Source organism: Hyperolius riggenbachi, chromosome 8, assembly GCF_040937935.1.
Source record: "Hyperolius riggenbachi isolate aHypRig1 chromosome 8, aHypRig1.pri, whole genome shotgun sequence".
In the NCBI taxonomy this organism is placed as follows: Eukaryota; Metazoa; Chordata; class Amphibia; order Anura; family Hyperoliidae; genus Hyperolius; species Hyperolius riggenbachi.
Window position 1 is genome coordinate 225,878,037 of NC_090653.1, and position 26,686 is coordinate 225,904,722.

The following is a 26,686-nucleotide window of genomic DNA, read 5'->3' on the forward strand; positions in this document are numbered from 1 at the left end:
AAGGGGTGTTGGAGTGGATGGCTGGTGACAGCAGATTATTCATCAAAAATAAAGGAGTAAGGGCTCGTTCCCACTGTTGCGACGCGATTTCGGCCGCATTCCGACGCTTCTAAAAACGCATGCGGATGCGTTTCCGCATGCGTTTTTACCCGCGATTTCGCATGCGAAAATTAACCATGACACTGCCAGGGCTAAATAAAATTGAAAAAGGTGCGAAATCGCACCCGAAATCGCGGGTAAAAACGCATGTAACAAACGCATGCGTTTTTACTATTAAATACATTAGCGGCGATTCGCACGGATTCCCGACGCAGGCGAAATTGTTGGCTCTTTTGTGCGTTTTTTTACCGCTGAAAAAAAACGCACCTCAACAACGCTACAGTGGAAACAGGCCCATCCACTTGCATTACATGTGCGGATCTGCATGCGTTGGGCGCATGCAGATTCGCGATAGTGGGAACGAGCCCTAAAAAAAAAAAAAAAAAATTAGCATGAACACTGCATGAACTGGTAGATGGCTTCCTTCTCCAATAAGTCAAGTTTGAGTTCAATTCCTGGCCTTTAAATTCCCCAGACCAAACCCCAACTGAACACATCTGGCACTACCTTGATGACTGGATCCATTACCATAAACCCATCACAGTCAGTGTCACTGTAGTGTCAATGGCTATACCTTTTCAAAATATGTCTCTTCAGGTGTTCCCAGAGCAATATTTAAAGAGACTCTGTATTTAAAAAAAAAAAAACCCTCTGGGGAATCCAGCGCTGGCTCCCCTGAATACTCCCCCGGCAAGCAGAGATTTTTTTTTTTACCTCCCCGCGATCCTGCACAGGCGCACTAGCAGCTCTTCGTTCGGGCTAGGCGGAAACAGCCGTGCCCGATAGTCTCCGCTCTACTGCGCAGGTGCAAAAAACTCGTGCCTGCACAGTAGAGCGGATCGATCGGGTTCAGCTATTTCTGCCTTAACCCAGATGAAGAGCCGCTAGTGCACCCAACACAGGGCCGCGGTAGGTAAATATTTACCTTGCCGCGATTCACGGGGTTCCCGGCAAAGCAACGGAGGGACAGAGGACGACGGGGAACCCTCGTTAGTATCCAGAGGCTTCTTCCCCCTTCTGAGGTAAGTATCCCCCAGAGGGTTTTTTGTTTGTTTGTTTTTTAAACACAGATCCCCTTAAAGCGGAATATAACCCTGCATTTCAACTTTGCGCTATAACATTATTTACAGCATATTATATGCAACCAGCATTTTTTTTTTTTACTAGACCAGCATTGGAAGGGTTACACACAGAGCTTTAAAGTTCCACTGAGAGAAATGCAGACGCATCCGAAGCTTAGATAGATACATTTAAATAAACAGAATGTAACAAGTGAGGAGTGTTACACACTCTGGCTGTCCTCCAGCTCCTGCAGTCAGAGAGAGTGAGTCACATTCCACATTTAGATACATTTTGTTTACTTAAATGTATCTATTTAAACTTCGGCTGCGGGAGCAGTTCTCTCCAAGGAACTTTAAAGCTCTGTGTGTAACCCTTCCAATGCTGGTCTAGTAAAAAAAAAAAATGCTGGTTGCATAGAATATGCTGTAAATAATGTTTTAGAGCAAAGTTGAAATGCAGGGTTATATTCCGCTATTAAAGGACATCTGAACTGAGGGTGATATGGAGGCTGCCATATTTCTTTTAAACAATACCAGTTGCCTGGCAGCCCTGCTGGTCTATTTGGCTGCAGCAGTGTCTGAATAACACCTGAAACAAGCATGAAACTAATCCACACAGACTTCGAACAAACACCTAATCTTCAGGTTTGTGCAGGGTCTATGGCTAAATGTACTAGAGGCAGAGGATCAGCAGGACAGTCAGGAAATCTGCATTGTTGAAAAGGAAACAGTGGGCTGCAAAAGTATTCGGCCCCCTTGAAGTTTTCCACATTTTGTCACATTACTGCCACAAACATGTATCAATTTTATTGGAATTTCACATGAAAGACCAATACAAAGTGGTGTACACGAACACGAGAGAAGTGGATCGAAAATCATACATCATTCCAAACATTTTTACAAATAAATAACTGCAAAGTGGGGTGTGTGTAATTATTCGACCCCTGAGTCAATACTTTGTAGAACCACCTTTTGCTGCAATTACAGCTTCCAGTCTTTTAGGGTATGTCTCTACCAGCTTTGTACATCTAGAGACTGAAATCCTTGCCCATTCTTCTTTGCAAAACTGCTCCAGCTCAGTCAGATTAGATGGGCAGCGTTAATGAACAGCAGTTTTCAGATCTTGCCACAGATTCTCGATTGGATTTAGATCTGGACTTTGACTAGGCCATTCTAACACATGGATAGGTTTTGTTTTAAACCATTTCATTGTTGCCCTGGCTTTATGCGTAGGGTCATTGTCCTGCTGGAAGGTGAACCTCCGCCCCAGTCTCAAGTCTTTTGCAGTCTCCAAGAGGTTTTCTTCCAAGTTTGCCCTGTATTTGGCTCCACCCATCTTCCCATCAACTCTGACCAGCTTCCCTGTCCCTGCTGAAAAGATGTACCCCCAGAGCATGATGCTGCCACCACCATATTTGACAGTGGGGATGGTGTGTTCAGAGTGATGTGCAGTGTTAGTTTTCCGCCACACAGCATTTTGGCCAAAAAGTTCCATTTTGGTCTCATCTGACCAGAGCACCTTCTTCCACATGGTTGCTGTGTCCCCCACATGGCTTGTGGCAAACTGCAAATGGGACTTCGTATGCTTTCTGTTAACAATGCCTTTCTTCTTGCCACTCTTCCATAAAGGCCAACTTTGTACAGTGCATGACTAATAGTTGTCCTATGGACAGAGTCTCCCACCTGAGCTGTAGATCTCTGCAGCTCGTCCAGCGTCACCATGGGCCTCTTGACTGCATTTCTGATCAGCGCTCTCCTTGTTCGGCCTGTGCGTTTAGGTGGATGGCCTTGTCTTGGTAGGTTTACAGTTGTGCCATACTCCTTCCATTTCTGAATGATCGCTTGAACAGTGCTCCGTGGGATGTTAAAGGCTTTGGAAATCTTTTTGTAGCCCAAGCCTGCTTTACATTTCTCAATAACTTGATCCCTGGCCTGTCTGGTGTGTTCTTTGGACTTCACAGTGTTGTTCCCAATATTCTCTTAGGGCTGGTGCACACCGAGCGACTTTTTCAGCGTTTCTGCAGCCGCTTGCGGCTGCGGATTCGCTTGGTCAATGTATCTCAATGGGGTGGTTCACACCAGAGCGGGAGGAGTTTTGCAGAAATGCATACTCCCGGGGTGAGGCATTTTTTGGATTGTGGATGCGTTTCTGCCTCAAAGTATAGGAAAAACGCAAACCGCTCTGAAAAACGGAAAAAAAGAGCGGTTTTGCAGGCGTTTTTGTTACAGAAGCTGTTCAGTAACACTTTACTGTAACAATATATGAAATCTACTACACCAAAAACGCTTCGCAAAACCACAAAATGCTAGCTGAAACGCTACAGAAAAAACAAGCGTTTCAAAATCTGCTAGCATTTTGCGGATCTGCTAGCGGGTTTTGGTGTGCACCAGGCCTTAGACAACCTCTGAGGCCCTCACAGAGCAGCTGTATTTGTACCGACAGATTACACACAGGCACTCTATTTAGTCATTAGCACTCATCAGGCAATGTCTATAGGCAACTGGCTGCACTCAGATCAAAGGGGGCCAAATAATTACGCACACCCCACTTTGCAGTTATTGATTTGTAAAAAATGTTTGGAATCATGTATGATTTTCGTTCCACTTCTCACGTGTACACCACTTTGTGTTGGTCTTTCATGTGGAATTCCAATAAAATTGATTCAGGTTTGTGGCAGTAATATGAAAAAATGTGGAAAACTTCAAGGGGGCCGAATACTTTTGCAAACCACTGTATATCAGCCTCCACGTCCCTCACAGGATCAGGTGTACTGGCCATAGTGTGCTTATCCTATCTTAAACAAGAAGTTAATTTGCATTTTGAGAAGCTGGTTATTGTAGCAAAAAATAAAAAATAAATTAAAAAACAAACAAACAAAAAAAGCTTTCCCCAATCCTGTTGGCACTGCACAATCTGGCACACTTCAGCAAAGGAACACAGACCAGGCAAGAAAAATAAAAATTTGGGGAAATAATGGGATGCATTTTAGAAAAAAGGAGGCTTACATTTATATTTGGGGGAATATTTTTACCCAATTGCTTAATTTTTGGATGTTACAACCCCCTTTAACCACTTGCACTGCGGTGTTAACCCCCCCCCCCCCCCCCCCAGCGACCAGGACATTTATTACTAAAATGGCTGCTGCAGCTTTAAGGACAAGCTGCAGGGCCAATCACTGCGATCGGCTGTGATAGGCTTCAGCCTATCACAGCGGACCGCTTCTGAGTCCCCCAGGGGCTGTCCCCAGTACAGCGCTGCAGCAGATCGCAGCACTGTACAAAGTAATTAGACAGCGGTTTTGCCGTCTAACAGTCCAGATTGAAGGCAGGGCGGAGCTCCGCACCCCAAGCAGGAGATTCGCACGCATCGTGCGCGCAATCTCCTGCTAGCCCCATAGACTGCCGTTCACGCCAATGGGTGTGGAGCGGTCCTGGGGCTGCCGCTTTGCTCACGACAATTGGCGTGGAGCAGTCGGCAAGAGGTTAAGGCGAAACATTATGCAATCTCAACCCCTGTACCTCCAGTGTCTCCTCTGGTCTGTGCCTGCAGTGTCCACCTCTGTGCCACTTCTGTTCGCCCCACCTTTATCTCCGCTTTGTCCCTCTGCACCACCTCTGCCCCCCTTTATGCCTTACGCGGTCCCCCTGTGTGTTTCCTAGTGATGATTGCAATGTGCAAATTTCGCTTGTGCAACATTTTGCAATTACGATTCTATGTAATTAGGATTTTGAAATTTAATAGATTTCACGTAATCCACGCCAATTCCAGAGGGTCCCAGCGCTGGATCACGTTTGCTTTAAAAATGTATAGAATGTGAATACCAAACTCATAACTTGCTATATAGTGTACCGCAGCAAAATGTCATTTTAATGGTTTAATTACCATTTTCTCATTTTTTTTTTTAAATCGATTTTCTCAAAAACTACAAGGTCTATTTGGAAAATGATTTTTACTTGCTCCACACAACAGGCCATTTGTATGATCGAGTTGATCATAAGTCAGAGAAACCATATTTAGAACTTCCTGAATCCACATTTACACCCATACTATTCTGCCATTACACGGCCTAATACGGCTGGGTTACGGTAACTAATCTTTCTAAACAGACTGTACATAAGGGATAAGGTATTCAGAAGTGAAGTGCGATAACTGATAACTACCTTTTATTTCCTACCCACTGCTAACCATTTTTTTATATTACCTGTATTTGTTTATCAATAACCAAATCAAATTCTGTGCAAAAGGTGGCCACAAATGATCAAATAAACCAATCAAATTTCACAAAATTCCATAAAAACAACTGGTTGTCCCAAAGAATTGAAAGCCTTTTTTCCCCCATTCAAGTGAGAAACCCATCCGATTTGCAGTGTTTTTTTTTTATACAAGTTAATCAGGAGTAATGGATTTTTCTGATCAATTTTTATGAAAACTGAATGGGGTAAGGTAGATTGTCAATTTATTAAAGCGATCCCAAGCCAAAGCTTGGGTTCAAAATATGGTACTCCCCTAAAGAGAGGGAAGGCTCGAGATCCTATTGAGGCCTCCCTTGCTGGTCCGACGTCCTCAGACGCTGAGCACAGCCCCTCCACATCGGCGCCGCGCAGCTCTTCTCCTTGCAGCGTGCCGCGCAGAAGAAATGCGAGAACAGCCACGCATGCACAGTAGCACGGAATCCTCGGCGCCACCTTACTGTGCATGCGCGGGCGGCATTGCACAGCGACAGGGGACATCCGAACAGGGAGGGAACCCCAAGTAGGATCCTAAAACTTCGTTCTTTTTAGATACGCATCTCAATTTGTACCCGAGCTTCAGGTATGTGTGTGGTACATTGTAACATTTTAAAAAATCTGACCAATCATAAAAACTGATTGTAATTCTTGAATTGGAAAAAAAAAAAAATTGTATAGGGTGTGGCCACTTTAAGTGTAAACTTGCCCAATAAAATCTGAATGTTCTCCATAAAAGCAGTCAGCAGGAAGTGTTAGAGCTGTCAGCTTTTCACTGAGTGTACAAAATTGCAGATTTCCTCACACTTCCTGTCCAGGTCTCGAATTGAAAAGTTCCTGAATGGGCATGCTGACAGCTGACAATGTTGGAGCTGACACAGGAAAGATCAGAACCTCTGCTGTCACCTTTGCTATGCATGTCCTTACTAAGGGGTTTTCTCCTAACATCTGGTGGGTAGTATAGGGTTAAGATCCTGAGTAGCGACGCCCCCAAAAAACAGGACACATTACCATTTCCCAATAAAGCCCAAAAGTATACATTTTTCATTTCTTTTTTTTCCCAGGACTTTAGCTCAATGTTTAGGCAAAACAAATCTGAATTATTCCCCCTTGCCTCCTGACGCTAGGGATTTTATTATTACATCACAGATCTTTGATTTAAGGCTAATATTTTATGACAAAATGCTAATTCTATAATAAAAGAAACAGAAATGCTATCATCCTGTATGAAAACATTTGCAGGCGAGGAATACATACAGGATAAGCAGCTTATATCTGGTGCCATGTGCTGTGTCTTGAATAGAGAATTAAGCCTCATCTACACAGTACAATTTTCCATCAGATCGGATATATTACACAGATCTATTAGATCATTTCCAACCGGTCCAATCAGATTGCGTTAGATTTTGCAATAGATTTTGGGTACTATCGCAAAATTGATCTGAAACAATTTAGACGTCTATACACGATGCAATTTCTTATTAGATCTATCTAATAGATTCGTCTATCTGATGGAAAATTGTACTGTGTAGATGAGGCTTTAGAGCAGGGGTCTCACTCGATTTACATGGGGAGCCGCAGGAGGCAAAGTCAGGATGAGGCTGGGCCGCATAAGGAATTTCACAATCGCGGCACATCGCCGCCTCTGCCTGCCCCTCTCTTCACAGAGAGGGGCAGGGAGAGGCGGCAATCCGTGCGGCGATTGACGTCAGGAGGGGCAGAGCTGAAGCTGAAAGCTCTGCCCCTTCCAGGAAATGCCAGCGGATTGCCCCCCGGGCGATTTGGGGGCTCTGCAGCCCTTGTTTAGCGGCGGGGATGCGGCGGATTACTTGGGAGCACTGAAGCGAACTATAAGGAAGCTTTTGCCGCCGAGGGCCACAAAATATTGTATCGAGGGCCGCAAATGGCCCGCGAGTTTGAGACCCCTGCTTTAGAGGTTGTGTGACCAGTCTACTTCTCATGGTCAAGGACAGACTTAAGCAGCAAATGGAGGAAAGGCTACCCTTTTCATGGATAAAATGTGCTTACTACTAAGCTATGGCTTGCTTCCTCTCCTCTCTGGATTCAGCTGCTGGGTGAATCAATGTAGTGTAACCATGTGACACCCAAAGAAGCATTTTCAGTTGTGTATATTGATCATAAAAAGGTGGTTCTTTGCTAGAATGATCCTACCAGTAGCCACTGGTAGTGGGACACAGGTGGCAGTGTGATGGAGGTTCACCATAGCTTTGTACTGCACAGTATAAAGCTTGCCGCTAAAGTGGTGACATGCATATCAGACATTTCCCATTCCTGCTGAAATCTTGTCTGATATCCAACAACACAGAGTGGCAGCACAGGCAAACAACTGCTACCTGGACAGATAGAATGTTTACCTAATCTATCACTAATAGATATTGATAGTGTATGGGCTCTTTAAAGGACAACTGACCTGAGAGATAGAGGCTGCCATATTGGATTTCCTTTCAAAACAATACCAGTTGCCTGACATCCTGCTGAACTTTACTGCTTGGGCAAATAAAGTGAAACTTAGGATCCATTTCCTCTAGAATACTAAATTTTGCAAATTGTTTTCCCGTATGCACGTTTTCACGGTTTTATGGGAATTTTCATATGTGTCCAACGATTATTATATGGGAAACCTGGGATGCATGGCGCAGAAATCTGCAGCACACAATCCATATTTTTTCTGCATTGCTCGCAAAAATTTGCATTCAATGGAAATACTTCTTGGAAATGGGCCCTTAGGTCAAACATCTGATCTGTATGCTTGCTCAGGGTATGCTTGTTCAGGGTCTATGGCTAAAAGTATTATAGGCAGAAGATCAGCGGGACAGACAGGCAATTTTTTATTGTTTGAAAATAAATTATTATGGCAGCCTTCATAGACTCAGTACATGCCCCAGAATCTCAGCATTATATAGTAGAAGCCTTGTGTCAACAGTAGGTGGAACTTTTAGTCACAAGTCCAGTGTTCTCAGAAATATTTTCCAACTGGGTGGCATTGAAAAGTGGCTGGGTGGGGCATGACCGGGGAAAGCAGGGGTAGTGCTTCTCTATGCAACTGTGCTTACAGCATAGGAGGAGGATAAGGAGGCGAGCCAATGACAGCCAGTTGCTCATCAACATTAGCCAGGTGGAGCACCTGGCTAATAAAAAAAAAAAAGTTTGGGGAAAACACTGCGACAGGCAGGAAATGTCAAAGTTTAATAAAAAGTAATATTTTACTTATAGAAGTTTCTGGGTTGCATGGGTAAAAAGGGTCTCTACACTGGATTGGTGGGCTGAAAGGCTACACTAATCAGGCAAGTGTATTTTTTTTTTACACTGCAATTGTCCTTTAAAGCAAAACTGAAGAATAAGTAAAAAACAGAGTTTCACTTACCTGGGGCTTCTCAAAGCCCCTGCAGCTGTCCTGTCCCATGCTGGCCCTCAACGAGCTTCCATTCTCCAGCCGCGGTGCAGTTTCGTTAGCATCCGCAATAGTGTCCTACACGACGGTAACACAAAGGATATGTGTGGCCAGGGCTGTGCAGACGCAGTTGCCATTGACTTACAAGTCAGCTTTAACGAAACTGCACCGCGGCGGGAGAACGGAGGCTCGTTGAGGACCGGGACAGGACTTTTCTGGCTGCAGAGGGCTTGGGGAAGCCCTAGGAAGTGAAACACTATTTTTACTGATTCTTTATTCCGGATTTAAATCTATGTGTATAGGCGCACAGCTGCAAGAAGTTAAACGGTGGGTTTTGGCATTTGAAAAGTTCACTTTCAATGGTCTTACTTATAAATTTACGAGAGGCACAGACTAACCAGCAAGCTCATGGTGACCCAGAACTCATTGGGGTGTGTAAGGGACTACAATGGTCCTAAAAGCCCCCTTACTAAGATGGTAGTAAGGGAGCTTTTAGGACCATTGTAGTCCCTTACACACCCCAATGAGTTCTGGGTCACCATGAGATTGCTGGTTAGTCTGTACCTCTCGGATTTACAAGCCCTACTCCATAGAGCCAAATTAATCCATGCCATGCACTGATGAGGATCAAACAATCCGAAACAGTCTGTATGCATGTTGGATTATTATGGCTCTGTACATATTAACAAGCTGACACATCATTGCATTCCAGCAGTTCTGGAGGTGTGTTTAGCTTCTAAGGGTACAATGGTTAATTTGCATATATTCAGCAGTGGTGCCTGGGAGACATCTCGAGCTCACTCCAACCTGAATTATCGCAAATTCTTTCTGTTTTAGGAAAGCAAACTTGTTTTTTTTATAAATTTACACCAGGGGTCTCAAACTCGCGGGCCATTTGCGGCCCTCAATACAATATTTTGTGGCCTGCGCCGGCAAAAGCTTCCTTTTAGTTCGCTTCAGTGCTCCCAAGTAATCCGTCGCATCCCTGCCGCTAAACGAAGGCTGCAGAGCCCCCAAATCGCCCGGGGGGCAATCCGCCGGCATTTCCTGGAAGGGGCAGAGCTTTCAGCTTCAGCTCTGGCCCTCCTGAAAGCCCTGCCCCTTCCAGGAAATGCCGGCGGATTGCCCCTTGGGCGATTTGGGGGCTCTGCAGCCCCCGTTTTGCGTCGGGGACACGGCGGATTACTTGTAATTGGAGCACTGAAGCGAACTATATGGTAAAATAGGCAAAATAGTTCGCTTCAGTGTGAATTTCATTTTGAAATAAAAAGCAATGCAAGGGACGGGGGAGGGGGGGGGGGCAAATTCTCTAAATCTCTAAACATGATTTAGAGAATTTGCCTTGTTCAATTTTGGGTTTAGCCGTGATTTTAAAAGTATCAAATTCTGCCACACTGTCTGATCTCCTCTAGCTTTAGAGAAGGCACTATGGCAGTACTAGAGATTTCAGAATGTCAATGACGTGCTAAGAATTCTATGGAGTATATGGAAATTCATGCAGCTTGGAAATGGACTGCATTTGATTTTCAAGTTGCATACGTTTGTAAATATTAGAATTAACTCAGAATAGCAACTGATTGACAATCTCTATGGCAGTGAGCCCATCATGCAGGGTCGAAGTGCTGCTGTGTTCAGCACTGAGGAAGAGAGGCCCAATAGGAGTATCAAACTCACTAGTCTGTGCTGGAATAGGGGAGGAGGGAAGAGCATAAAATACACCAAACACAGATTTGAACTTAAAACTCTATATAACGTAAGCTATGTCACACAAGTCAGAATGCCAGCACTGCTACAATCTCACTGCTATAGATTTTCTATAGGAAGTAGAATAACCAAGCAGCTCGGGGTGACCCAAATCTACTAGGAAAGTAAAGGGGACCAAAGACAGAAAAGCTCTTCTACTACTAAAATGCAATGTTCAGTGTAGTTTGCCTTCTTAAAACAGAAGGTATTTGCAATAATTCAGCTTTAAGACACTGGTTACCCACAATGCTTCACTACTGAATATGCAAATTATCTCTTTATGCCCCTGAAGCCAGGCTTACATCCAGAACCGCTGGTGTATAGCAAGCCTATAGCTTATACATTTTACAGAGGCACATCAACACAACATACAGACAGCCTGATTTGGACTGCCTGAAACAAGCTGTCTGCATGTTGAGGTTTGTGGTGCTCTGTACAGTTTAATAAGCTATAGGCTTTCTATACACCAGTGGCTCTGAATGCAAGCCGGCTTCAGGGGCATAAAGAGAATTTGCATATTCAGCATTCAGTCGCTCGCTTAAAGGGAACCTAAACGGAGAAGGATACTGTAGGGGGGGTCGGGGGAAAATGAGCTGAACTTACCTGGGGCTTTTAATGGTCCCCCGCAGGCATCCTGTGTTGGCGCAGCCACTCCCCAATGCTCCGGCCCCGCCTCCGGTTCACTTCTGGAATTTCTGACTTTAAAGTCAGAAAACCACTGCGCCTGCGTTGCCGTGTCCTCGCTCCCGCTGATGTCACCAGGAGTGTACTGCGCAGACACAGACCATACTGGGCCTGCGCTGTGCGCTCTTGATGACATCAGCGGGATCGAGGACACGGCAACGCAGGCGCAGTGGTTTTCTGACTTTAAAGTCAGAAATTCCAGAAGTGAACCGGAGGCGGGGCCGGAGCATCGGTGAGCGGCTGCGTGGGCACAGGATGTCTGCGGGGGACCATTAGAAGCCCCGGGTAAGTTCAGCTCATTTTCCCCCGACCCCCCTACAGTATTCCTTTAAAGCTGAATCATCGCAAATGCTTTCTATTTTAAGAAGGCAAACTACACTATTAGGAAGTTGAAGTCAGCTACCAACTGCTCCATGAACAGCAACTTGTATTGGAACAGTCTGCTAGGCATCATTCCCTGCATAGGTAAAGCATTTGCAGGAAATGTTTGCTAGGTATAGGCAATTTGTAGCACAGGTTAATCACACATGAAAGATATGTAAATGGCTCCCGGTTGCAGTGTTAAAAAAAACAAAAACATGCATTTTAAGATTTAAAGGGAAGGTCCAAGCAAAAAAAAAAAAAAAAAAAAAAAAAAAAAAAAAAAAAAAAAAAAAAAAAAAAAAAAAAAAAAAAAAGAGTTTCACTTACCTGGGGCTTCTACCAGCCCCATGCAGCCATCCTGTGCCCTCGTAGTCACTCACTGCTGCTCCAGTCCCCCGCTGGGAGCTTTCTGACCTCGGAGGTCAGGGCCGAATTGCGTACATTTTTACAGATTCCCACTAGTGCAGGAACATTAACGCATACATTTTTACGCGTTAGTGGTGCAACGCGTAAATTTTTGTTCCTGCACTAGCTGGAATGCGTAAAAATGTATGCAATGGGGCCCTGACCTCCGAGGTCAGAAAGCTGCCAGCGGGGGACTGGAGCAGCAGTGAGTGACTACAAGGGCACAGGATGGCTACATGGAGCTGGTAGAAGCCCCAGGTAAGTAAAACTCATTTATTTTTTTTTGCTTGAACCTTCCCTTTAAGAACATGCAGTCTGTTCCCACCCACCACCTCAGTGTGAAATACAAATTAAGATGCATGAGTGGTCATGGGGCAGCTGGCCTGGCCTGATTACAGGCTATCCTTCCCACAGTATGTTATAAGCAGAGGGTCTGGCATGTACAAGGGTGATGGACATTACATGCATCACTGAGGATGGAGGAGGAGAGGAGCAGCAATTAAGTGTCACACCAGCATCACTGCAAATGTGGTACTTATGATTTTGTTTTAAGAAATCTCACACTAAGAAGTTGTCAGTTCAGAGGGTAAGTTTAGTCAGCAGGTGCATAAACCTTGTACTATGTGGCAAGCATGGTTTGCCTTCAAATTACCTGCATTTGTCTTGTTCCTGCCCTTATATAAATTACTGTTATTATATTATAATCTTTTATTTAAAGACGCATACGACGGTGCTGCATAGCTATGTATTCTTATTTCTACTTTGCCCTGCCTTGATTTTGTCTGTATAGGACATCTGTATGGTTATGACATGCAAATGTGTAATATCCTAACTAAAACAGTGCAACTAATGGGGGAAGGCTAGCTGAAAATCAAAGCAGATAGTTGGGACTTTATTTTGGTGAGGTTTCTCAGTTCATGACCTGATGACAGTGCTGGGGACTTCACTGTGAGCCAACTTCCTATTCAGTTCCATCTTATTAAAGCAAGTGAAGGGATGGACATACACAAATCAGGTCATCTGTTAATGAGGATACCTATTAAAGTATTTTTGGGCACGGAGAGGTGTGGTTTTAGATGCCATGCCTTTGATATTATCAACATAAAATTTTTACTGTCAAAATGCACACAAATATTAAATTTAAGTGCATGTAATTCTACTTTAAAGTGAATCTAAAGTGGAGCAGAACAAAAAAAATAAAATTATCTACTTACCTATGCAAAGGAAAGACTCTGGATCCAATAGAGCAGGGCTTCCCAACCCTGTCCTCAAATACCAGCAACAGTGCATGTTTTGTGAAAATCCACATAGGTAGTTAGAGACTCTGAAGTCTCCAAAAATTCAGCTTTTTATTGCAAAAACCTGTTCAACATTATTGCCCTAACTAAAACGCTGCATCCACGCGGCTGAAATCGAACTAAATCCCTCCCAAACTCTGCGTGGCACACTGCAGGGAGAGCATCTGTGAGAGGCAGAGCTTTCAGCTGCAGCTCTGCCTCTACACACGGCTATCAGCGCCCATCTCCGCCTCCGCCCGCCCCTCAGTCTTCCTTCACTGAGAGGAGCGGGGGAGAGGCGGAGATACGCGCTGATAGACGCACATGGAGGCAGATCTGCAGCTGAAAGCTCTGCCTCCCGGGGCAACAAAATCCATGACCAAGAAAGTCGTGGATTTTGCAAGGGGGAGTTTGGGGGGTGGGGTGGGGGATTTAGTTAGAGTTTGGCTGCGGGATGCGGCGTTTTAGTTAGGGCAATAATGTTGAACAGGTTTTTGCAATAAAAAGCTGAATTTTCTAAGTCTTCAGTGTTTCTTTAATCAGCTCTGCTGAGACACTTATTACCTTGCCTACATTTGTTGTTTTCTGCAAACACATGTACGGTTGGTGGTACTGAAGGACAAGGCTTGGACACCCTGCAATAGAGGTCTTCCCAGTCCTCGCTGCATCCCATTGTTACACAGCTGTCCCCAGGTGTTATTCCACCTGCAGGTCGAATACACCTTTGACTCTCCTCTTGCAGGCTTGGAGAGTACTTGTGTCTCCTATCACTCCTGAAGACCAGCAGATCTGTACTTCACACTAGCGAGTCCAGGCTTACGCCTGCGCAGTATGGAAGCGCCAGTTTTCGGAAGCACTCAGGGACACCAGTAGTTCCGAGGCCTGCCAAGGAATACTGAACATGTGTAAGTTCAACCGGGTACAGCGGTGGAATGAGGGCACAGAGCAAGGATCGGGAAGGCTCAATGGGATCCAAAGTCTTCCCTCTACATGGGTAAGTAACTCGATACAGGTTCATGCTAAACGAGAACTCCATCCCCTGCTTTCTGGCATCATGGATAGAACAGAATGCAAGTTTGCTTGCCATAGATTCCTGTCTGGTGGCCAGCAATAGATCTACTTGTGTAAAGAGATGGTATCCCTGTCTTTACTCTCGTACACACCCCACTTCCAGTTTGAGGCTTTGGTCTGGGATGCAAAGACCATAAACTACAGAGCTCTATAAATCCCAAGACTGCTGAAAGGAAGATCAGTGTGAGCATGTGCAACTGCTATCTCTTCAGTGAAATGCGCTTTGAGTCCTATGGGAGAAAAGCGCTTTACAAATGTTATTGTATTGTATTGTAAATATCTCTACAAAAATGCCAAAGGACAGGCGTGTATAAAAGGCAGAGATGGTCAATGAGAGGCTAATAATTCCAGCATGTGTGCAAATTTAATACTGTCTGTAGCCAGGAACCGGACAATCAAAATAGGAAGTGCCCAATTCCAAGCTGCATACCATTTGCATCCAAAGCCAGAATGGTCTCCATCTCAACAGCCATCTCTAATGGCAAGTATACCTGCAATCACTTCACCCATGCTGCTAAATGGCAGTGGATGGAGGTCACTAAGCAAGAAACTTGTCTGACACCAAATAGTAATGTATAGCCTCTGGATTGTCCAGAGGCTTTCTGCATCCTCGTAGAGCCCAACATTCCAGGGCAGTGCCGTTCTGCATCTTGTGGTCATAGTTTCGGCTATGATGGGGCACATAAGGACTGGGCATTCGTGAGTAAGGAGAGTGCATGCACAGCACAATGAAGGCACCCATTAAGGTATTTTTTCTTCCACGCACAAGTGCTTCTTTCTAATGGGCATGCATGGACCTTAGTTGTGCATGTTCAGTCCAGATGCGCTTTGTCCATGGATGGCAACCCAAAGAAGCCTATTTGACAAGCACTGTGTCAAATAGGTAAAGAGGGACCCCAAGCTGGAACAGTGGGCTGCAGGAAGATCCCAGAAGCCTCTGGACTATTCTGAGGCTTCCCATTACGGATCTAACGTTTTTCCTTCACTTCAGGCATCCTTTAAAGTATGATACATGAAACTAAGGCCTAATTTAAATGGGAAAAAGGGGGTGGGGCAAAAACAATAGTGTAAGACCTCCACAGTGTAAGAAAAAACATTTAAACACAAACCTTAAGAGGGCCACATTAATTTATTAAATTATGAAAGTATTAAAAATACAAAAACAAACAATTATAAAAAAGACACAGCAAAACACTTAAAAAATAAATAGCATAAAACCGGGAGCCTTGATTAGAACAAACTGTACCTGCTTGTTTGCCTTGAGAACAGTCCTCAGAGTAGCTATTTGTTCCCGCTTAGTGCTCAGCAAAGCTTTCAGTTTCATGATCTCCTCCACCAAAACCTCTTTGTCCTTGTCCATTTCAGAAGTAATGGTTTCCAGTCTCGTTTGGTGCCATGAAACTGCTAAAGAACCCTGCAAATGTTTGATCTGGTCTTTGGCAATTGCCACAAGATGGGTGATGCTAAGAGGCTCTCTAGAACAGTCCCCAAAATCAGACCCCAGGGTGGAGTCAGGACTACTCAAAGGTGAATGTTCACCACTCTGGACCTCAGTTATTTCCAAGTCCGAGCTAACTAAAAGCTTTCCAAACAAGTCAGAAGACTTCCTCTTTTTGAGCTGCACCTTTGCCCCCTTACCATCTCTGAAATAGTCAAGCATAACACGGTTTGGTGTCAGGTTATTACGCATGCAGACATGGTTATAGAGGTGAGCTAGGTCTTCTATGAATGACAAGAGCTCCTCTTGAGCAAGATTTAATTTACTCTGAAAGTCACAATACAGCCTTCGAGCTGCCCTCAACTCTTCCTGAAGAACAGACAGGAGGCCTCGCTCATCAACCTCAGACCTGAGAGATGAACAAAGTTCCTCATTGGCTGCTTTTGTGTTAGTCTCCCACTTTTCTTTTTCTTCCTGATACTTCTCCTCAAACACCTGATATTTCTGCTTGACTTCTTCCAGCTCCTTCTCAAGTCTTGATAATTCTGTTGCTTCTTGTCCACAAGTACACTTCAAGAGCGGATCTCCAGTCTCCAGCTGCTGTTTACGGAGGTTTTCCACCTGTAACTCCCTAATTTGCTCTGACAGTTCACCGTTTCTCTGCTGTTCGCTGCACAGATCCTTTCTAACAGCTTCCAAAGTGTTTTGCATCTCTTGCAGGTTACTTTCCATGTTAGCCTTTTCACGATCAATCTGAAAAAGAAAAAAGGAAATTAGGAGCCAATTAAAAAAAAAAAAAAAAAAAAAAAAAAAAAAATTGTATCTATATTGAGGTCAGAAAACCACACTGAACCCCCAACCACCTCACCCCCCCCCCCCCCCACAAAGAAAGGGGGAAACATTTTCATTAGACAATTGCACATATTGCATAAATTAATAACTATAAACAACCATTATACATCTAAATTAAAAAAATAAAAACACCTACACTGTGGGGTGTTGCTTTTTCCAGTCTACAAAACAACTGTACTAATTTTGCAAAAACACACAAGGGGGGGGGGGGGGGGGGGGGCTTGGTTTCTTTTTCACCTCTTATAAATGATGAAATAGCTGAAGACAATGATGGCAGTGTTCTCCCCAGGCTCTTTTTGCTGGGTGCGCCACCCGGCTAGTTTTGGTGTGCGCCCGGCTGTCATTAGCTTACGACCTATGCTGTGAGCAGAGTTGCTTACAGAAGCACCGGCCCTGCATTCTCTTATCTCACCCCACCCGGCTGGAAATTTTTTGGGGGGAGAACACTGATGGTATAGAGCTTGTGTGAGTAAATACTAATTAAACGACATCTGCCTGTTTGCAATGTGTTACAGGCCACTGCACAAAAATGACATGGCGGAGTTGCAATTACTGCAGCAGATTATTATAGTAAACTCTGATATAGTAAACTCAGTCATCAGGTCCCAGCAAATGTGTCTGTATAAAATATACCATGTATGACCAATTCTGATATATTAAAATATAGTAAACTACTTTTCCTGGTACCTTGGAGTTTACTATAAAAGAAGGCTTCTACGGTCTTTCAATAAACACTGGGATATTGAATGTACTAATTTTTTCCCCAACACAAGGCTCAACTCATACGGAAAATGAACCAACCAGGGGAGATGCTCCACTTGATTTGGTCATTTCAAATGGACCAGATATTGTATCATGTGTGCAAAGCTGAGAAATCAATGGCGATCACAATATTGTGACGTGACCTGGCATTAAGCAGAGTTGAGAGCAAGGAGACATCTGCAAACAAAATATATGAAAAGAAAAACTGAGGAAAGCAAAATCAGTCTAAAAACTAAACTAAAAAACACAGGTGAGTTATAATACAGTATTAAGCATCGTCCGAGTTCTGGTTCACACTGAGCAACTGCGCTCTCAGCTTGCCCAGTGTTCTCCCCAGGCTCTTTTAGCCGGGTGTGCCACACTGCTAGTTTTTGTGAGCACCCGGCTGTCATCGGCTCACCACCTCCTATGCTGTAAGCAGAGTTGTGCAGAAAAGCACCAGCCCTGGATTGTCATCTTGCCCCACCCGGCTATTTTTCCATGCCACCCAGCTACTTTTTCATGCCAACCAGCTAGAAAAAAAAAAACATTTCTGGGGAGAACGCTGTTGCCGACCACCAGTGATCAGCAAGGTGGTAGAGGTGGGTGAGTGAGTGAGTCAAAAACTTGCTGCTTGAACCATTTTAGAGCAAATTTTTTTTTTTTTTTTTTTTTTTTTTTAGGGAAAAAGTGCAAGCGCTTTGTTAAGCGCTTAGTGTTTGTATTTTGTCGTGTGAGCTAAGCCTTAGGAAGGTTTTACACCACTATAAAATTCGAAAGAAAGTAGGCTGAGACTATAGGGCAGAGAACTCTGCTGCAAATGTTGAAACTAAAGCAGATTTATTAAATGCAGGTTTTTTGTTACAAAGAAAAATACCTTTGTGCCATAATATACAGTTGTGGGTTGTTCCCAGTCTACCACAAACATTTAAGAAGTACATCCGAGCTGAAGGGGAAAGCTAAGCTTTACTTACCTAGGGCTTCTTTCAGCCTCTATCAGTCCATCTGGTCCCTTGCTACAGTTCCGCTGCCCTCCAGCTACAGTTCTGCTAGCCCCTCCGAAAAAAATCACCGGCTACAGCCGTGGTCGCAGGCTTCTGAGAGCGCCTCTCAAATCGCACTGCCCTGGCTGGGAGTATTTGTGCAATTTAAGTCTTTGTGAACCACGCAAGCACAAAACACCCCCAGCCACAGGCATGCGGTTGCCATGTATAACTTTTTCCTTTGTACAAGGCTTAAAAAAGACATCCAAGCTCAAATACTAGACAGCTCAAGAATCTAGTGTATGTATAGCAGCCACCAATGTGTCCCAGTGTTCCAAACTGCTGAATTATCTTGGTCGAGTGCCAGCTGAGAGCAATGGATTGCCTACCTTAAGGCCCGTACACACACTCAACCAAACTGCCTGATTGTTGCCTGACTTTAGTCTGTTGGGACGACAATCAGGCATGTGTACGTGTGCAAACGACTTGACGAGCGACTGATAACAGGCGGTTTGCCCGATCCAACTGTCAGATCTACTCACATGACTGTTGGCCTGATTTCGTGCAGTTGATGCATGTGTACAAGTAGTTTGAACGACTTGTAAACTACTTGTACTGGTTTTGAATGTGTAGTCCATCATTCCGCTTGCGTGCGCAGTATGTAAGTTAGTTGGTCGTTTATCCGTTTGGACATACAGTTCGTGCGGGTGGTCTTGTGCATGTTGTGCGCTAGCTGGACATGTGTATGTAGCTTTACATGCACCCCATGTCGTCCCACTCCCTCCATAGAAACAATGCATTTGTAGCAAGAGTATGCTAGGTGAAATTTGTCTTCCTAGTGGTTTTGGTCACCCTGAGCTGCTTGGTTACTCTGTAGCAAGAGTATGGTGGCACAATTGTGCAGCATTGTACCCTGAACAGTCAAAGGATAGAGTCACAATCAGGGATGCTCTTCACAATGGTTACTCATGATTCAAATTTGCTTTAATTGCCGCAGCTGAGCGGCCAGATGTGGCGGGGTTAATTACCCATAATGCCGCTCTCTGCCCAGTGTTAGTTTCAAGGAGCTTGAAAGTGTCTATTGGATGCGTTGCAAGCCTCGCTACGGAGCACTTCCTTCCGGCTTGAGGGAGGAAGTGCTCCACAGCGAGGCTTGCAACGCATCCAATAGACGCTGCCAAGCTCCTTGAAACTGGAACACTGGGTGGAGAGCGGCATTATGGGTAATTAACCCCGCTGCATGTAGCCTCTCAGCTGCGGCAATTAAAGCAAATTTGAATCACAAGTAACCACCGTGGTTACTCGTGATTAATCCGTGAAGAGCATCCCTAGTCACGATCCCAACAGGCAAAACTGAGTATGTACACACACACACACACACACACACACACACACACACACACACACACACACACACACATAAACAAATGTATCTACCGCCCATGCCGAGCATTAGCAAGCACTAGCTGGTAAATGGGAAAAGCTAAAAGGTGGTGGAATTCACACCCTTCAGCTGCCCGTAGAAGAGAGGTCTTAGTTTGTCATGTCTGGGCTGCAGATCAACCTCAGCTGCAGTAGACTTCCAGAGGAATGCCACAGGCATGAAATAAGTCTCTACATTCTCCACCCACGTGAACTAGTGCTAAAGAGGAAACAACACCAACAGTTGCACAGTGGAGAACCAGATTATTGCACTGTGTTGTGGGGGCTGTAGCAGGTACAGTAAAGGAAAAAAAGAAAGAAACCGCAGGGGTACCAGGAGCCCTTATGGTGTATTATCTTCCGGTAAATGGCTTAAAGGTAAGAGTAGTAATACTCACAAGTGTAGGTTGCTACAGAGGCAACCACTCCATAAGGCATGTAGGGAAAACCTGTCCCCTACTCGGTCTTTAAGGCTGGTCGCTGCTCCTTTGGAAAAAAATCTTCACTCCTGGTTCGTCGTGAAGGACCCCACTGGGTGGGGTGGTACAAAGTAGTATCGAGAAAGGTAGGAGGCGCCCTTGTGGTGTATTCTACGTTCACTTTATAAATATTTAAAATTATGTGAAATAGTTTGCCTAAGAGGAAGCGGTTTGAGCCGCGAAACAAGTTGTCTGAAGCACTTATGTCAATAAAACAACTTCATTCCTTTACTAAGTGAAGTCTCCTTATATAAGGTAGGCAAACTATTTCACATAATTTTAAATGCCATTTATAAAGTGAACTTAGAATACACCACAAGGGCGCCTCCTACCTTTCTCGATACTACATTGTACCGTGTTAGCCATCAGTAAAAGCAGGAAGTTTTGAATCAGAAGGATACCATTTATTGGCCAAAAAAGTTTTCAGCTAATAACAGTTCTTCAGACGATTTCTGTTGACGGAGATCAGCCAACAGGCATAGAGTCTGAAGAAGTTTTATTAGGTCGAAAATGTAATCTTTTTCTTTTAAGTTTGCTAATAAAATGGTAATGTCCCGAATCCAAACTTCCTGTATTTTGTGGAGAATTATGAGACTTTAAATAGCAGGGCCACCTGACCCCAACGATCTAGCATCAAGAAGGGTTCTGTGGATTACACACAAAACTATTTTTTTTGTATAAAAACACCCACAGCATTTCTTGAATGACACCAGCAGCTCTCCAAATTTTTTTGTTTTTTGTTTTTAATCCCTGGAGCTGCTCTTCAACTTTTTTAAATCCCTTCTAAAAATTAAACTGATCCAACAGACTCCAGACAGTGATTGCCAGATACAGGTTTGTGCAATAGTGGGGAGTATACCGTTCCTGCCCAATGCTGGTCTAATCTCAGCCAGTCCACTATTCCTCCTAAAATATTACACACGGAGATGGATTGCGTTATGCATTTATGGTTGTTCCAAGTTTTAAACAGGAACCAGAAGTCTCGCAAGTATTGTATGCGTCCGAATCTTCTCCAGATCGATGAACAGAAACCCCCCCACACACACACACACACACACACACACTGAAAGCGCTGACTGAGAAGTCCTACAGACTTGACACCAGCATGCTCCAGTGCTCAACCTCCCTGGCGTTCCAATTTCCCCAGGATTTCTGTGCAAAAAGTGATCCAATTTTCCTAACTTTTTTCCTGCAACTTGCCAGAATATGTCAAGCAAGGGTCTAGTATATGCAGGAGAGTATTGACGTGTATGCACGTCAATACGGTTCACAGCATGTTTTGTATTGATGTGTATAACAGTCAATACCGCTAGGTTAAAAGTGAGGAGCTGTGCAGCCAGGAAAGACCCTCCTGTCATCACTCAGGGGTTCCTTCAATGCACGTTCATGTTTAAAGGACAACTGTAATAAGAATACGGACACTGCCATATTTATTTCCTTGTAAACAATACCAGTTGCCCGGCAGCCCTGCTGATCCATTTGGCTGCAGTAGTGTCTTAATCGCACCAGAAACGAGCATCATGTCAGATCGGATAATGTCAGAAACAACTGATCTGCCTATGGCTAAAGGTATTAGAGGCAGAGGATCAGCAGGATAGCCAGGCAACTGATGTTTAAAATGAAATATATAGGGCAGCTTCCATATCCCTCTCGCTACGTTTGTCCTTTAAGGGCAGAAGGGTGGGGTTGAGACGCCCAAAATATATTGATGCTAAAATAGAACATGTAAATGAGAGATAATCGCTTACCTCTACAGAAGATACAGACACCAGTTCAACTGGAAAAAATATTTATTCAAAAATAGTTAATGGCAGGTTGGGGATTTTTCTTGCCCTGTCTATAGGTTAGCTCTGAATAAAGGAGGGCAGTTGCCACACAATTTTGCTGAAAAGACATTACTGAATCACTTACAAAATGTTTATTTGGAAGGTTACACAGGGTCTTCCAGTTTAAAAACAGAAGCATTGGAAGACTGCAATCCATGCAGGAGGCACAAGTCTCTGATCACCCCAGACCCCTCCCCCGATTACAGAGTCCCGAGCAGAGCGCTGAACAAACTCTGTTACGCACTTAAACTCTCAGCGCCAGCATTTCCTCAGCTTGTTGCAGGCTCGCAGCATCTGCTCTCTATGGCTCCAACTAGTGGCATCTCATTATGTGCGCCACTAGAGGGAGGCTGAGAGGAGAGGCTGCGAGCCTGCAACAGGCTGAAGATATTCCAGAGCTGTGAGGTAAGTAATGGCAATTCTACAGCGCTCCCCTCAAGACTCTGCATGTGGTGGTGGTGGTGGGGCTACCTATACCGGTGAGGGGGGCTGCCTCACACTACAGGCACATAAGGCTACCAATACTGGCGAGGGCGCAGCCCTTATACAGGAGGCACATAAAGGCTACCTCTATACTGGCGAGGGGGCTCCCTCACACTGGAGGCACATAAGGCTACCTATACTTGGGAGGGAGGCTTCCTAATACTGGGTGACTACTTAATACTGGAGGCACATCTAGCTACCTAATACTCGGGGCACATCAGACTATCCTGGGAAGTGGGGGCTACCAAATACTAGAGGCACATCTGGCTATCCTGGGGAGGGGGCCACTTAAAGACAGTAAGTTTCAATCTTCCAATCTTGTTGCCTGATGAAGCAGGCAGTGGGCCCATGATAGGCGTTGCAAAACCAAACCTCCCCCCAAACTGTTTGTATGTTGGTATTTGAGTAAAACTAATACCCCCATTTTTAATGGTTTTTAAATCATTTGGTTTTACACTTACTGGTGCCTCTGTTCTCTTCAATCATTTTTATCCACCCTTGTGAAAGGGAACGCAAAGTACACAAGCTATACTTTCACCTATCACAATTGATAATCTTGGAAGAAGAATCAAAAATTAATAGAAACTATTATAACCTAATGCCTAGGAATTAGTGAAAGTGACACGTAGGATTCTGTCAGTCAAGCAGTCCGTTGCCCTACAGATGAAAATCTTCCAAGGTGGCAAACAACCACCAATTCTACTGTGAATCCAGTATGTGTACAGCAATCACTGATGCTTCAGCCAGTGATCAGCCCGGAAGATGTACTCAGCTGAGCACTGGCCAAGAGTACTGCTTTCCCCCACTCACTAACTAGATGATATATCTAACGCCTTGCTCCTTTGCACCCCCTCCTCCCCGCATAGCGGGCTAGCAAAAGCCTCAGCACTGTACTGTTACCCTAGAGATTGAGTCGAGATTCCTGACAGACGTACAAAGCTTTACATAATATAGTCACCTTAAAAGAGAACCCGAGGTGGGTTTTAAGAATATTATCTGCATACAGAGGCTGGATCTGCCTATACAGCCCAGCCTCTGTTGCGATCCCAAACCCCCCTTAGGTCCCCCTGCACTCTGAAATACCTCATAAATCACAGCCATGCTGCTGACAAATAGCTTGTCAGAGCTGGCTGTGTATCTCTATAGTGTCAGTCTGCTGCTCTCTCCGCCTCCTGCAGAACTCCAGTCCCCGCCTGCATCCCTTCCCTCCCTGCTGATTGGAGGGAAGGGACGGGGCAGGGACCGGAGCTATGCAGGAGGCGGGGAGCAGCTGAGACTGACACTACAGATGTAAACACAGCCTCACAGCACGGCTGTGATTTATGAGGGATTGCAGAGTGCAGGGGGGCCTTAGTGGGGTTTAGGATAGCAACAGAGGCTGGGCTGTATAGGCAGATCCAGCCTCTGTATGCAGATAACATTCTTTAAACACACCTCGGGTTCTCTTTAAGAAACTGGTTGCAGTTAATACAGCAGAAACTGTAAAACTGCCTCCTGAACAGGCATTTAAATTCAGGCCAAGACATACTTTTCCAGGTCAGAAAAGTTAGAGACTCAGAGCTGAAAGATTATAAAAGCTTTATACATACCTGGGGCTTGCTCCAGCCCCATCCGCACGGATTGCTCCCACGCCGGCGTCCTCAGCCTTCTCCATCTTCTACACCAATTGCTGCAACTTCGGCCAGTTTTATGCAGGCACAGTGACTCCCTCTGTCTCTCCGGCGCCTGCCTTACGCATGCGCCTGCACAGTACGGAGGGAGCACACTGTGCTTGCTTAGACTGGCCCTGACTGGTGGAAGTTACGGGACCCGGTGTAGAAGACTGAGAAGGCCGAGGACGGCAGTGTGGGACAGACCTGTGCAGATGGGGCTGGTGTGGGACAGACCTGTGCAGATGGGGCTGGAGGAAGCCCCAGCTATGTATAAATCTTGCATATTATTTCAGCTCTGTGGAATTCTTGTTAAGCAGGTGACCATGAATGGCTGTTCCGTAAGTTGCAGCACTTTTGCTCCAGTTTTCTTTGCACAAATCTAGATAACAACCTCACAGCGGCCAGACAGGTTCCCCGCATTGCATACGGTAGTTTTTCTACAGGATTTCACTTCCATTACAAAAAGGAGGAGTGAGCAATGCAGAGAGTTGTACTTTAAGCAAGAGTCACACTATCAAAAGAAGATCTACTCAGCAGTCCACACTCCTAAAAAGTAACCCATGTAATTCATGTAAACTGTAAAAACATTAGGGTGTACATTTAAAAACAGCAAAGCTGAATTTCAGTGCAGTGTGAAGTCGGAAGATGGGTCACCCTGCCTCTGTTGAAAGTCCAGGGCGGTGTTAATGCCATTCATCCTCTGGAGCTGTTGCGCAGCAGCTATTGCCGGTGGCCAAATTACCTCTTTTTTCCCTTAACAAGCTCTGGCAATTGCCGACACCCACATTAGTTGCCGAGCGCCGCTACAGCTGTAATTCACATAACAGGCTATGGTGGCACTCATCGGCGCAGCTCTGCGCCAAAATTAGCCATCTCTAACATTGGCGCTGGTTCACAAGGGCTTTATAGGTGCTAGTGATTTGAAAGTGCCAAGTTGTCACACTGGAGCTTTTTGCCAGTGATTCGTGCTTTGCTGATCGCTGGTGATCAGCAAAGTGCTGCAGTAGGAGTCACCCTATGGGATTACTCACACTGCAGTGATTGCGGCGTGTTTGTGATTTCCGATGATTGCAAACATGCTATATGTTGCATTTTTCTGGCAATTGTGACATGAATCAAAATGCAACCGAAAAATCGTGGATCAGTGCAATTCACAAATGCATTGAGAGTGAACGGGGATTGGGGAAACAGGATCATTTTTTTATTTTTTTTAATTATTTTTTTTTCTTATGAAAATAATCAAAGGGTAAAGATGGCCACCACCCACCATGCAATTTTTTTTAATATATCTATTCAATTCAAGATAATTTTTTTTGATTACCAATTAAAAAATCTGGCCAATGTACCACACACCTATGTTCAATTTTTCCCCAATACCAATAATGAATAAAATTGAGAGCTCAGAAAAAAGGTGATTGGGATGGGTTGTCAATTACTTGATGTACAGTTCCACACACACACCATATAATTCTTGATAAAGTTGGTCTGAAATTTCCAACATGTCCATTCTCAAAACAAAACACAAAAAAAAAACAAAAAACACAACACACACACACACACGACCAGCGTGTTTAGCGTGTTGCGGTCAACACCAGGTGGAAGTCTCTATACCGGTGCTGTGTGATTACGCTGCCTTTGGATTTGCGCTGCCCCGCATGCGCAGTAGGAGACTGTGCAGCCACAGTTCCTATTTAATTTTGCTGCTGATGGTAAAATACTAAATATCTCCGCTTCTTCACATCCTACACTCCCCAAATCTTCAGGGTAGGGAGGGAACCCCCCCCCCCCCCTCCCGAACTACCTCTATGCCAAATTGCAGCCCCCGAGACCCACTGGTTCCCGAGATAGGTTTCTCTAATCCATCTCCTGAACCAGCGGGGCTCGGGGGCTGCAATTTGGCATAGAAGTCGTTCGGGGGATCCTCTCCCTACCCTGAAAATTTGGTGAGTGTATGATGTGTGGAAACGGAGATATTTATTATTTTACCATCAGCAGCATCATTAACGTCACACTGAGCATGCGTGCTACTCCGTGTGAAAGGGAGCTTCCGGGCAGTGCAATCAGACATTACACCGGCAACTTGAGGGAACACCGGAACCACCATGCGTATGGCTTAATCACCGCCATAACGTCTCCAAGGAGCGAGCGGTACTGTCTGTACTCAAAGGGGACTTCTCAACGGGTGAGACCCATCCATGTTTGTTTGATATGCTATGATTTAAGGCAATAACGCAACAAGAGATCTGGAACTTTACTACAATTTTTGGAACTGGAACTTGTTTGCACATGGAATTTCATCCCAAGCGCTACATGCAAAGGGAGAGAGAGGGGGGCCTCCTCGATATACAATTTGAGATATTGTGGCAGCGTGGATGGTGAATGTATGCGCGGGCAGTTGCGTTTGCGTTTATAATTATATAGTGCTCTGGCCAGAGATTAATCACTACCCTGCCTGCAGGTATTGCATC

The 26,686-nt window shown here is 44.8% G+C and overlaps 1 protein-coding gene across 1 annotated transcript in view; it reads right to left on the reverse strand.

Annotated features, from left to right (window-relative positions):
- LOC137527605 (protein bicaudal D homolog 2-like) overlaps window positions 1-26,686 on the reverse strand; it is a 95,557-nt gene that overhangs the window by 16,210 nt on the left and 52,661 nt on the right. Inside the window, exon 6 of the mRNA XM_068248232.1 lies at window positions 15,589-16,533. Coding sequence (XP_068104333.1) covers window positions 15,589-16,533 — 945 coding nt within the window. The remainder of the gene's footprint in view (window positions 1-15,588; window positions 16,534-26,686) is intronic.